The sequence below is a fragment of the Colletotrichum gloeosporioides genome (assembly GCF_011800055.1).
Source record: "Colletotrichum gloeosporioides strain Lc1 chromosome Unknown consensus_74, whole genome shotgun sequence".
In the NCBI taxonomy this organism is placed as follows: domain Eukaryota; kingdom Fungi; phylum Ascomycota; class Sordariomycetes; order Glomerellales; family Glomerellaceae; genus Colletotrichum; species Colletotrichum gloeosporioides.
Genome location: NW_025544719.1, coordinates 93,978 through 106,470, shown reverse-complemented (window position 1 = coordinate 106,470; position 12,493 = coordinate 93,978). Strand labels below are relative to the sequence as shown.

The 12,493-nt window shown below is 52.8% G+C and overlaps 3 protein-coding genes across 3 annotated transcripts; 1 reads left to right on the top strand and 2 right to left on the bottom strand.

The window, feature by feature from the left end:
- Positions 1-476: 476 nt before the first annotated feature.
- Positions 477-2,258, top strand: GCG54_00003396 (uncharacterized protein; the record flags this gene model as incomplete). The annotated part of the gene is made up of 3 exons (XM_045403469.1): positions 477-1,027; positions 1,085-1,292; positions 1,416-2,258. 3 exons carry the CDS (start codon positions 477-479, stop codon positions 2,256-2,258), a joined length of 1,602 nt encoding a protein of 533 aa, XP_045259657.1.
- Positions 2,259-3,192: 934 nt separating this feature from the next.
- Positions 3,193-5,361, bottom strand: GCG54_00003395 (Glycerol-3-phosphate dehydrogenase; the record flags this gene model as incomplete). The annotated part of the gene is made up of 3 exons (XM_045403468.1): positions 3,193-3,335; positions 3,404-4,301; positions 4,360-5,361. The coding sequence occupies 3 exons, from the start codon at positions 5,359-5,361 to the stop codon at positions 3,193-3,195; spliced, it is 2,043 nt and encodes a 680-aa protein (XP_045259656.1).
- Positions 5,362-6,126: 765 nt separating this feature from the next.
- GCG54_00003394 (uncharacterized protein) lies at positions 6,127-9,145 on the bottom strand (the record flags this gene model as incomplete). Its single annotated transcript, XM_045403467.1, has 5 exons — positions 6,127-6,507; positions 6,566-8,257; positions 8,317-8,823; positions 8,872-8,926; positions 8,979-9,145. 5 exons carry the CDS (start codon positions 9,143-9,145, stop codon positions 6,127-6,129), a joined length of 2,802 nt encoding a protein of 933 aa, XP_045259655.1.
- Between the last annotated feature and the right edge of the window lie 3,348 nt (positions 9,146-12,493).

Below are 12,493 nucleotides of genomic sequence, written 5' to 3'. Positions count from 1 at the left end.
TTGACATAGCCACTTCACCACAACGCTCAATCACACGATCAACACTCTCAACACCTACTAGCGACGAAGAAAAAAATTCGGTACTGCCTTCGCATACAAGAATCTTGGGCATAGGTCGGCAGCATTTGGACGACGGAAAATCGACATTGGCTGAGTTGCTGGCGTTGAACAACACCATCCTATTGGCAAACTATCCGTACATATTCCAGTTCTCGTCGACCAGGTCAACGGCCTTCTATGGGGTTCTTGAAGCAAGTCTAGGCAAGCCAGGCTACCTCCGTCTTCCAGGTCATCTCCCCTTCCTCGGAGTGGGACAATTGGCACCTTTTATTCCTGATTAACACCTTTGCGTGGAAATGAAAAGGTCCAGGATACGGAGACACTCCCCCATCTACCTGAGTCCATCACCATCTCCCGAGAGGGAGTTGTCACCACCCAGTTCAGCCTCAACTACGGGCTGGGAAACCAACATAGTCATGTCGAGATCCAGGCCCACCAGCGGGTCCTTGATGCCCGGCGCTGTCATTGTCACGCCACCTTCACTTTCCGAAATTCTTGCCAACACGTCTTCTCCTCCGTGGACCTTGGCCGCTTTTATGGCCTACCTTTCTCAGAACCATTGCTTGGAAACTCTGGAGTTTACTATGGATGCGGAGCGATACCGCAAGGATTACGACAAATTTATCACCAACAAGGATTGGGCCGGGGAGGGTGGAAACGATCATGTCTGCCAACTGTGGGAGAAGCTGATGCAAGCCTACATCATCCCTTACTCTCCCCGGGAAGTCAATCTCCCCTCTCCCGTGCGAGATCGTCTCATTGCCCAGACTTGCTCGACCACCCCTCCCCCGCCATCCGAGCTCGATGAGGCCGTGAGGATCGTATACGAGTTGATGAATGATTCCGTTCTCCTTCCATTCATCGAATCAGCATTGCCGAGTCACAGCGATGTCCGCATGGACGAAGACCCGATTGATATTCGCCAGGGCCGCTCGCGCGCTCGTGGAGCGGATGACATAGGAGCCAGGTTAGAAGAACCCGGGCGATCTCCTAAGTTTCTTCCTAAGCTGACTGTTGGTCGTAGCGGAGCTACCAGCCGATCCGCTTCGGCATCGGGTGAGCACACAGAGCGTGAAGGGTTGACAGACGACAGTGGAAGTGCTGTTTCCCCTGGTACCGAACCCATGACGCCCCCCACCACGCCACCAACTTCAGATTGGACGTTCAGCAGCACATCACCCGGTGGTGGCTTTCAGCGAGCACTGACGGCTCACAACAACGGCTGGAAAAAGGTCGGCGCGAAGCTGGGATTGCACCGCAAGTCACGCTCAAACCGCCGAAATAACCCTACGTCGTCCGCCCCTCTGGACGGAGACATCAGCATGGCTGAAGCTAGCCAGAGCAACACCTTATAGGAATCAGAGGTCATGCTATCATCTACATCCACCACCCCCGCAACATCCACTTCTCACCTCCCTTTGGACAGTCTCTCCCGCGTCCGTCATCTCTTCAACCCTTGGGAGGAGCCTCATCCTGGCAAACGGCTGCCTCTTGCCGGGGCGAATCAGGAGACTGAGAAGGTTGCCAACGCTGGTTCATACCACTTGAATGGTGGACGTAGAGGTGGCATGGCCGCGAAAGAACTTGCTCCGTACAACCCCAATCGTCCATGGCTGGTGCGACGGCCAATCCGTGTCCGAGCTCGGACAAATACGCCGGTTCCACTCAAAATTACCACCGAGATATCCGAAGATCACGATGCGAAATCCACGCCGAGGCCGGCGGTTCGCGACATCCACGCTCCCTCTACAATGGAAACACCAGCTACTGTCTCCGATGAGTGTGAATCGGGGACCGAGAAGACAGACGCCCACATTGTGAATGTATTCGGTAAAGCAGACATGAAACCGAGCGACCTGCCGCTGCCTGCTTCTCCACCAATTGACTGTCAATTCACCGATTTCTCCAACCTCCTTGGGATCAATGTTCATCCCGAAGAGAATATCGCTGTAGACAACACGGAGCCTGGAACATATTGCCATGTTGCCCCGGATGAGGACCTTTACGGATGGGACGCTGAACTCGACCGGCAGAGTAAGCAAAGCAGTCCTCCTTTGCCCTGCCAGTACGACCACGAATATCAATACCGACGAACGAGTTTGACAAAACGCAGCCTCTTGCACCGCGTTTTCAGCATGGGGCCTATACCCAAAGACATCAACATTGATGTTCGTCGTGCAAGCAGCACTTCTAGTTAACGCGCCACCATCACATCGTTTGCGAGCGTCTCCGGCTTCTAGGCGATACCTTGACAAAATTGCCGCGAGACCTCGACACCTACATTTTGCACATTTTATCGGCGTTCAATTTTCATCTTCGACATTGTATTTTTTTTTTTGGGTGGCAAGAAAGATATCACGACTGCATTTTGGAAAACAAAAAGGGATCATAGACATGGGTTCGGACACATGGATGAGGAGTTATTGTGGCATTTAAAGGCCTGGCCTGGAAAATATCATGATGCATTGCGAGGAGCTGGTGGGAGCGGTTCATTTGATTCGGGGTTTTTTTTTTTTTTTTGCTTTACCAGACCAGACATGGTTAAGCAAAGCAGGCACTTTTTTTTTCTGAGGTCCACGGTTCGCCAACTTATCTCATATGCATTCGCACGCAACGGTTGGACGAGGCTTATGACTTTTTCTCTCTTCTTTCCTCTTCCTTTTTTTTTTTTTTTTAGAGCAGTCGGGGCATGCAAACAGGCTATGCATTTAGGCCCAATGTTTGTCAATGTATAACACATATCCGATCTAAGTTCTTTCTCTTAACCCTACGATCGTGACTTTGTGACGCGGCAAGTATGGATGTTGACAAGTGGTGTAAGAGTAATTAGGATCACTAGGCATGGCATGCACTTGCCTCCAGAAGCATCGCACAGTGATTCCTATTGCATCGCACAATGGCAGCCGACAGTTGTTTATCGTTGTTTGGTATTTTCTGAGATGGTTGCGCCGTCTAACAAAGAGACAAACAGATCCCCAAACCACACGCGAAAGAAGATCCGCAATCCCTTGATTGGTGCGATTCAATTCTTTTGGAGTATTCTTGTTGCCGTTTTGTTAGATTCCATCCTTAGTCCTTGGGGATTTCTCATGGTTTTGACACCGCGGGGTAACCCTTCGACCGCAATACCTCTTACTCGTCGGCAGTGCCATCGTGCCTAGAATACATTTTGTACTCCAACGAGCTGGCAAAGTCAATCTTGCCCTGTTCGACCTGGGTCCTGGTGGCCGAAAGCATGGGTTTTGGCAGCCCCATAGACTCGAGGAAGCCGACCGCTAATGAGAATGAGCAGAGCACAGCAGCAGCGTGAAGGGAGGGCCGGTTTGAAAATGGTTTTACTCACTCTCTCTCCATTCAAGCTCCTGGCGCTGCGTATCCCACGCCAACTCCTCCGACATGATGTCAATGATCCGGGGCAGAGCTTCAAGGGAAGCTTGAGCGTTGAGGAAGGCCAAGCGCATCCGTCGAGCCAGCACGTCCACAGCTGTTTGAGCGTACTCGTGTCTGGCTGCATATCTCACTTCTCCATCAACAAAAGGGTACAATTGAGAAATTCGCTCGCCTCGGGCAGGGAAGCGCTTGTTGGTTGGTCGGCACAGGGAAGCGACAGTCCATGCACGGTCACCGTAGCTCTCAGTAAGATGCTTTGCTACTTCGGTCTCGATGCCGAAATGCTGAATAATGTTGATGAACAACGTTTTGCTGAATCCATGTGCTCCAATAAGACGGACCTCATGGGATTTGCAGCTTCCATCAAGAATGGCGCCGTCATCGATGATATTAGTGCCACTCATTCGCGGAGGATCCCTCAAAGGCTTTGGCTGGAGGTTGAACTCGGCAATGGCAGCGTCGACACATTCTTCGGCCATTTGTCGATACGTGGTCCATTTCCCGCCCGCACATGTAAGCAGACCAGAGGCTGATATGTCAACGAGATGGTTTCGGACCAACGATTCCGTGTTTTTGGCCTTGGGGTCCTTGACGAGAGGGCGGATGCCGGACCAAGCAGCGAGAACGTCACCACGTCTGACCTTAATGTCGGGAGAGAGGTAATGGCTGATTTCTTTTAGGATCCACTCAATGGACTTTTCATCGGGCAAGGGATTTTGTGAGATGGACGAGGGCTCATCGGTGGTTCCGGCGATTGTGTTGCCTTGCCACGGCAAGAAGAAAATGACACGGCCATCAGAGGTGGAGGGGTCGATGAGTCCCATATTGGAGGGACTATAGTAACCAGGAAGCTACGACAACGGCTTAGTGGCCAAGAAGAGAGAGATAGGAGAGTCTAAATGTACTTACAATAACATGAACTCCAGAAGCCGGGCTCACGATAGCTTTGCAGTCGGGCCGATCCATCTTGCGAATTGAGTCTGTGAAGGGACCTGTGCAGTTGACGACGCATTTTGCTTTTACAGGCACATCTTGTGTCTTTTGGCCGTTTTTACTGGCCACAAGATCCCTGACAGTAGCACCGCACAGTCTCCCACTGGCATCTTTCTGCAGACTAAGAACCTCCATGTGGTTGACTACAGTGGCTCCGTACAGAGCCGCCGTCATGCCAATGGATACATTCATACGGGAGTCGTTGTGAGCGCCGTCGTAGTATACAAGGGCGCCGACAAGATCCGTTCGCTTCAGCATGGGAAAAGCCTCGAGAGCTTTGGATCGGGTAAGGAAGTAAGAGCTTTCTATACCCTCGCTCCCGGCCAGAAAGTCGTAGGCTTTTGTACCAGCCCAATAGTACGGGGCCTTCCACCAGCGGTCGATGGGCAGCATGATAGGAAGCCACATGCTCAGATGGGGTGCGGTTTGCAAAAAGTATTTGCGCTCTTTGAGAGCTTCCATGACCAATTGAAGCTGGCTGTAATCCAACTGCCAGAAGGCCTTTTCCAAGTATCGTACACCGCCATGGACGAGTTTCGTGCTCTTGGATGAGGTGCCCGAGGAGAAGTCATCTCTTTCGACCAGAGCGACTTTTAACCCACGAGTCGCCGCGTCGAGAGCGACTCCCGTGCCGGTGGCACCGCCGCCAACGATCAAGACATCATATTCCCCATCTGGCAAAGCGCTGCGTCTCAACTCTCTGATCTGTTCATCTCGAGATTTGACTTTGGGGAAGCTCGGAAGCTTGAAAGTACCGTCGGCACCATAGATGGGAGGTGGCACAGCGGCAGCTTCAAAGCCAGGGATATTCCGGGGCCGGTAGGTGTAGTAGATGATGGCACCACCGGCTGTCAGGACACCAGCAACTGGGGCAATTCGGCGCAGAAGCCCAGCACCAGACCTGGGCATGGGTGCCATGTCGCCGTCGTCTCGGTGGCGGAGGAGGAGGAGATGGAAGCTATCGGGCGAGACTGAAGGCGGGCGAATGCTTCTGCTTCGTATAGGTGAACTCCAATGGAAGCGGAAAGCAGAATGGAAGGCGTTGACGGGTTTGCCTACCTTGTTAACTGGGCTCTATTCTCTTAAGAGACCGTCTGTCTCAGCGTCAAGCACGAGGACCTAAGGCATATGGAAGGTGACGCGGACGGCTACAGGCTACATCGATACCGAGATTGGTAGAAGCGTTGATTGGAAGTAGGTAAGTTGGGGACGTGGAAGCTACCTACCTTACCAAGGCACTCAGCGATGAATTGCGGATTGATGCGGGCTTGGTTAAATACCCGCCCACACTGTGCCTTAGCCTCCCAAGCACTGATAATCCACGCTCTTTTCACCGTCCCATAGCCTCGATACGGACCAAAGGCACGCGGACATGCATGCATGCCTCACTCACATTCCAGCTCCAGGTCCGCCTCAGCTTCCCTCAAATTGCCCCAGAAGAGCCTAATGCGGGAGAATTGACGTCAATGGAGGGTAGCGGTCCGACGGCTATTAACCAATCGAAAGTGAGGAAGCAGTCGCCGAGCGGGGCCATCCTGATCCGGAATGGAATGCATGATGCAGATAACCGGGTTACTTAGTAAGGCAGCCTGGTCTGGCTCATTCAATAGGTAGGGTATCTATCTCGATTCACTACATCTTTCGGTACTCGTTCGTAACCAACATGCTTCCATCGTGAACCCGTCAACTTCTCTCAACACAGATCGTGAACAACTCATCGACAAACGTGAGAATATCGTTTGATCTCTCCGCTTCGACATTAGAGATCTGGACGCCGCCCCCGGCATGGACTTTGGTTCTTATTTCTGCCACTGGCAACGTCCTCATCTCGATCGCACCACCGTTATGAGAAGAGGCCTTGCCTCGTGCCTCTTCCATTGCGGGCGCCGCCGTTTCGCCTCCAATCCCGATTCCGATCCCGCCACCCGTCGTTGATGGGTTGTCACTTGCCCTTCTACCAATCAGTGTTTGGGGCCTTCGGCTTGTCTTGTCTATGTCCTGAGTTTCCGCCTGGGCGACCTCTCCTGCCGAGTGCACCTCCACCCGGATTTCCTCGCTCACCATCTGCAATTTCTGTTAGTACGGGATTTCAACCATTTTTCACAATGATATATCAACTTACAATGCCGCCAAAGGGCGAAGACTGAATTGCGGCTTCGTGGGTTGGGTATGCCGGGGGCGCATCAAAGCTTCCGCCCCCTGGTGACAGGGCGTCGCTGCTACGGCGTCCTGGCCACAGCTTAAGCGTCGAACTCGATCCATGCGAATTTGTTGCCGACGATGATCGATTCAGCACCGTAGGTATCGGGTTCCCTTCAGAGTCGACGGGGTATGACTGCCCAAGCTGTCCAAGCCTGCGCAGGGCGGACGGCAGACGAGACTGTCGCTTGCTCTGCACTGTAGGCTTGGGCTTTTCCAATGGGACGGACTGGATGACGGGTGCCATCTCGCGATGTACTGATTGGGTAAATGCAAGGTGCCGAGACGCGCCGCGACCAACGAGTTGGTGGACTTTGAAGAAATTCAGCGGCACGAACTCGCATTTGCTACTGGATAAGTTGACGTGAATTGGGATCACCAAGCGAAAGGTGATGAGGCTTGTTGGCTGAGACGGAGACCCCTCTGCCTTATTTCCTGGAAGATTGACCACAGTGCTTGTCAAAATCGCCTCGTTAAATATCGAGTCGTTCATCCACGTCCGAAGCGCGTCGATACTATCTGTCAGCTGTTGTGCGAAGAGAATCTCTCTGGTGCCCAGATTACTCAATGATGCCAACCGTCTGCTGACACCGAGCGGTGTCAAGCGGTCGACCTGGCGGAGCAAATCCACCTGCCACGGCTCGATATGATCAATGGGTATATGTACGCTGGGGAGCAAGTTCCGAGCACCTTTGCGCACCAAAACATCGAACCCATAACCACCGACACGAGCGCGAATGCCAAAGAAGCCCACGTGTACGCCAGGTTCGAGTTGGCTGTTGTCGTCTGCGTAAGCAGCCATGTTCCGCAGTTTTGATTCGAGATCTTGTGACTTGATCTGCATGCTGGAACCGATAATATTACCGACCTGTCGCAGTTCAGCGAAGCGATAGCCAGCTGCCTCGAGTCTTTCGATTTCTCGATCGGTATGGACCCGGCGTACCAAGAACATAAGCGAACCGCGACCAAATTCGTGAGGACGACGACGGCTGAGACCCTTCTCAGCGAGGTCTTCGGCCCTGCCAGATGCTTCAACCTTGCGGGCTGTTCCGTCGGGGTTCAAGATCATATCGGGTTCTTGAGACGACTCCGCTTCCAGTCCGGGACGCTCCCCTCCTGCCCCTGTTGGCAGAATCTCATCCCACAGAAGACCGGCGGAGGTTATGTGTTCCTTCATCTTCTCAGCCAGGCCGGCGGCGGCAACGCAAAAGAGCTCCCGAAAAATCACGTCATAATTCTCAATCAGCTCGCCGTGCTCGTTGATCAGCTGGATACCAGCTCGAGAGTCGCGGTCCCGGCCTCGACGAGGAAGGTGCGCAAGGTGGTTCATCATTCCACCAACCAACGTCGAAATACCTGACCAGTTCCTGGATGCTTGAAACATCCACAGAAAAAGAGGGTGGGATATGCTGAAGTTGTCGCTCGCGTTCTTCTCCAGGAACGTGTCGGTGATCTTCTCGGTAGGTATCAGGCCGTCAGGGTTGACAAGAATTCGGTTGTGCCTGTCAAATACGGCAGCGGCAAGTACAACTTGTTGAGCTTTACTTGCATAGCGTCTCATTATCCTGGCTGTATAGATGGCTGTTCCGCCCATGATGAAGCACGCGCCGATAGACTAGCCGCTACGTCAGTGACCACGCGTCAGCGACAACAGATAAAGTTTGGAAAACCTACCAGGCAAATAACGACGATGACAGTAGTGTTGCGAGAAAGCTCATTGCTGCCGGTGTTAAGACGAACAAGCTGATATTCTGTGCCAGTAGCTGCACACCAATGCATTCCCGAAACAGCCCCAGCCAATACAACGGCGCATGTAGCTCGCTTCCACCAAGAGTTCGTCCATGCCGCGCGAAACACAAAAAAGAGAGACAAGGCCACGATACTGGCTGCTACAGCGATGAGAGCTGCACCGATGACGTTTACTGGGTTGTAAATACAGATGTAATTGTCGATGGAGTTGTTGCCGAGATAGTGCATCCCACATATGGCGGCACCAGCCAAGACACCTCCGATGGCAACTCGCCACCATGATACAGTATTGTTGATACCGACAGCGACGAACGCAGCGAGAAGGACCGCAATTGGGACGAAGAAAGACAAGGCCGTAAAGCCACTCGAGTAGGCGATTTGCAGCTCTGCCTCCCCATCCGCCAAGTCGATTGCTCGGTTTCCGATGAAATGCTATCTTGATGTCAGATAGGAATCAGCAACCAACACTGCTCTGCGTACCATGCACCAAATTGCAATTCCTCCCATGGTTACGGCAGCGCTGACCAAGAGCAAACTGCGCTATGTGAGCGAAATAGCGTTATGATCAAGGGGCGAAAGCAACATACTGGTTGAACTTCCCTTTGGGCGAAGTTCTTCGATTCAACAACTCAAGCGTTGAGGCAGCACCGATCAAGCTGACGGCGAAGCTCAGTGTAATGAAGCCGCCATTGAAAGCTCGCGGTACGATGTGCCCGTGATACTTGGCGAACAGATCTTCTGTCGTTGCAGACATGTTGGCGACAATAGGCTGGGAGGGTCCGCCCAGGGTCGACTCGTTCTCTAATGTCTCTCTTTGACCGCGACGGGCTATCGGCTCATTGATATATCTCCCAGCTCGCGTGGCAAGCTCGAGGACGAGCGGCCGTTAGCCAACTTAAGGGGAGGGGGGCTTGAAGCGGCGTGCTTCCTCAGGGAAGACTGCGGGCCTGTCCAAGACATATCAAGGATGCCAGAGTAAGACATAAATGGCGGTACGGGACCTGCGGATGCTCTGGCGCGACAGTGGATAATCTCACGGCGTATCCCCACCCATCACTGAGAATTGTATTCGGAAAAGACAGGCTGGAGGACCTTCTTCACGGCTGATTGTCTGTACTGGGCGCAGCAGTGATGGCTAGTGTTCAAGCTACGACTTAGTATGTCAGGAGGTACTGGAGTCCTGACCGATGTGCCTATACCTCGCCCGGGCAAGGGCCGGGTGTTCCTGAGCTGGTCTGAGCTGATCGACCTCAGAGGATCGGGGAAAAGGTGGTCGCCGGTAAGGGGCAGCCGAGCCGATCAAGATCAGAGCAAGCCTCTTTTCCATCCACACCTACATAACCAAGGTCGGCGACCCTACCTATTTCCAGGCTGCTCGGACCTACCAACGGTGACTCGCTGGTTCTGACGACTTAGCGCGCGCACGATGGGCTTCTTTTTTTGCCCATAGCGTGATGTTTTTCCGAGACGGCAACAATGTTGGGTCTAGGCTGATCCAAAGAAAGAGTTTCACGGTCGGCACGAAGTTTGACAGTAGAGACGGGGGTTTGACATCCATGGATGTCCACTCGAGTCCTATAAGACATGGGAAAAGAAACGGCATTCAGCAGAGCTTGGTTAGGTCAACGCAGGGAAGGACGAGCTTTTCAGCTTGCCAGCCCGATGCATGACAATGTCGTAGACACTCACAAGAAAGAGCCAATCACAACTTGGTGCATATTGCCACGTACGGCTGGGCTGCGAGATTTTACGCCAACATCATCCAGCTCTAGAGACCCGCCAGGATCAAGGGAGGCGGCTAGTGAAGATTTCTACCCGTCCCTAATTGCTTGCAAAGAAGCGCGTCCAACAATGACTTCCACGAGTCTTCAAGAGGCGTAGGCTAACAAATAGCCTCAGCGCCACTACTTGATGTGTTAGGGCAACGGCTGGTCGAGGAATGCTAGCTGGAGCGCCGTTCCATCCCGCACGCCCGAATTCCGAGGCGAGAAACAAGTAGGAATGGAGGAAGCCTTTCTGCAGCGACAAACCGCAGTGCCCAACGGTCTAATCGTTGAAAGGAATATCGCGGAGGCGTTCGTCTGAATTTTCCCAACCAAGCACTTCGATGCAGATTGGCTGGGACGTCGCGTTACCCCATGCCCATACAACTTCGGGCGATGATTGGATGATCTGCGCCCATCCCTGCGGACGGGCACAAGGGGGAATGCAGGGTTGCCGGCATCAGGCGCTATAGAAAACCCCAGCAAGTCTCGTTCGTCAGTTTGAGACACGATACTTGGGCGAGAGCTCTCAATTTCCAACCGTCAAACTCGCTTAGCCCGGCTTCGTTCCTTCTTCTGCTTCTGCTTCTGCTTCTGCTTCTGCTTCTTCTTCTTCTTTTTCTTGTCCCACTAGCCTACGGTGTCACCAACCTGAGTTGCCGAGCTTCAGCTGCACGTTGAACCTGGCCAGCATGTGGAATTGTGACGGCCCCGAAAGATTACGAACATGTCAACATGACTAGTTTCGATCGTATCGTTTCATACATCAAGCCAAGGTGGGGCCAAGATTCCTATGTCTTTCTACGACACCCTCAAATCTTTCCCTCTCTCAAGACCAGCCAGGATGCTGAACTCTAATTCTTCCATTTCCGTCACGGAACACCTTCGTGGGGCTCCAACAGAGATCTCGGTGACCGGTCCCCAGACGATATCTATTTTCTGGTGATACACAGATGCGAATTGGTGTAAGTCATGCGCCAACAGGACGCTAGCGAGCGCGTTGGATGCATACTGGGCTAGCTACATCCTACAAGCTGCGCACAGGGCTGCCGAGGTGCCTGTGAGGTATCCGAGTTCCGCCAAAGCATCCAGCCTACAACTAGTTGGCGGCATATCCTACATAGTCACAGCCAATCATGGACTCGAACCTGATCTTAGGAAACACCAGATGCTCGCGGATTACTGCCGCCTTACTGACTTCCAGCTCGGCCTGGCTCGGCCGTCTAATCCCTGCTCTTCTATGGGAAAGTGATGAAAGACCCGTCACCCCGCTACCACTACACGTTCCTCCGAAAGTTGCAGTTGCATAGCGTATGCCAGCTCGTCTCGTTTCCTCGGCAATCTTTATCAGTGCAGCGACCGAACGCTCCGGACACTCTCGACGTAGCGGTGACGTGGGCCCGTCGCTGAGTTCATTCGTGGGCCATCACGATACAGCCAATACAACTCAAGCTCACCAAGGGCGATTGAGATTTAGTTCTCGTCATGAGCCGGAGAAAGGAGGCGGGAGGATGCAGAAGTACGGAGTTGGAGGAAACAATAATTATGTTCTGTATCACCGAGCACAATGTCGCTCAAGTGGCTTGGTTGTCCCAATGTCTCGGCTGCTGGGCCCTCAACCGTCATCACACAAGTACGGCAACCCCAATATTTCGATAGTCGGCAGGATCTTCGACTGTGTTCCACTGTCATGTGTGGCCTCCATTCCCTGTTTTGCTCCAGTCTGGCTGCCAACCCGGGCTGGGAGCTCTCATCAGGATATATCATGCAACATGTTAGCTATTTCACATGAGCAAGGAGAATCCTCGGCACATCATATAGCTCATCAAATAGATCACCGCCGCGATTGCTGCCATTATGATTCGTTCAATGTAAAGCTGTGGGGAGACCTCATGCATAAATCGGATCGAATTTGATCAATCAATCACTGTCTGTCTGTCATCCATGCTTCCTTTCTCATGCTACGCTACTAATTTGATGGGCGGTTAAAAAGGTGGTCGGTCTGTTCTCTGCCGCATGGTTCCCATAAATCTGTTCTCTAAACCGGAAGGGGATCTATTCAACCTTGCGCCACGCTTCTCAATGATTTGTTTTGGGGGTGCACCAAAAGCTGCGACGTAACTTTTGTGCGCCACATAGTGTTATTCTTGTTCTCTCGCCGGTGCGGGGGCACGGGGGAAAAGTCTGCGGCTATCTCATAAGTGAGATGGCAGCTGTGGCTAGCCTCATTTGAGCAATGTGAGTTAATGTTGCAAGCAGCTAATGTTGCATCGGTTTTCACTCATTCATCTCGAGCCCCCGTTGCCACGATGTTGAGTCAGCCTCTGGAGGCACCGCTA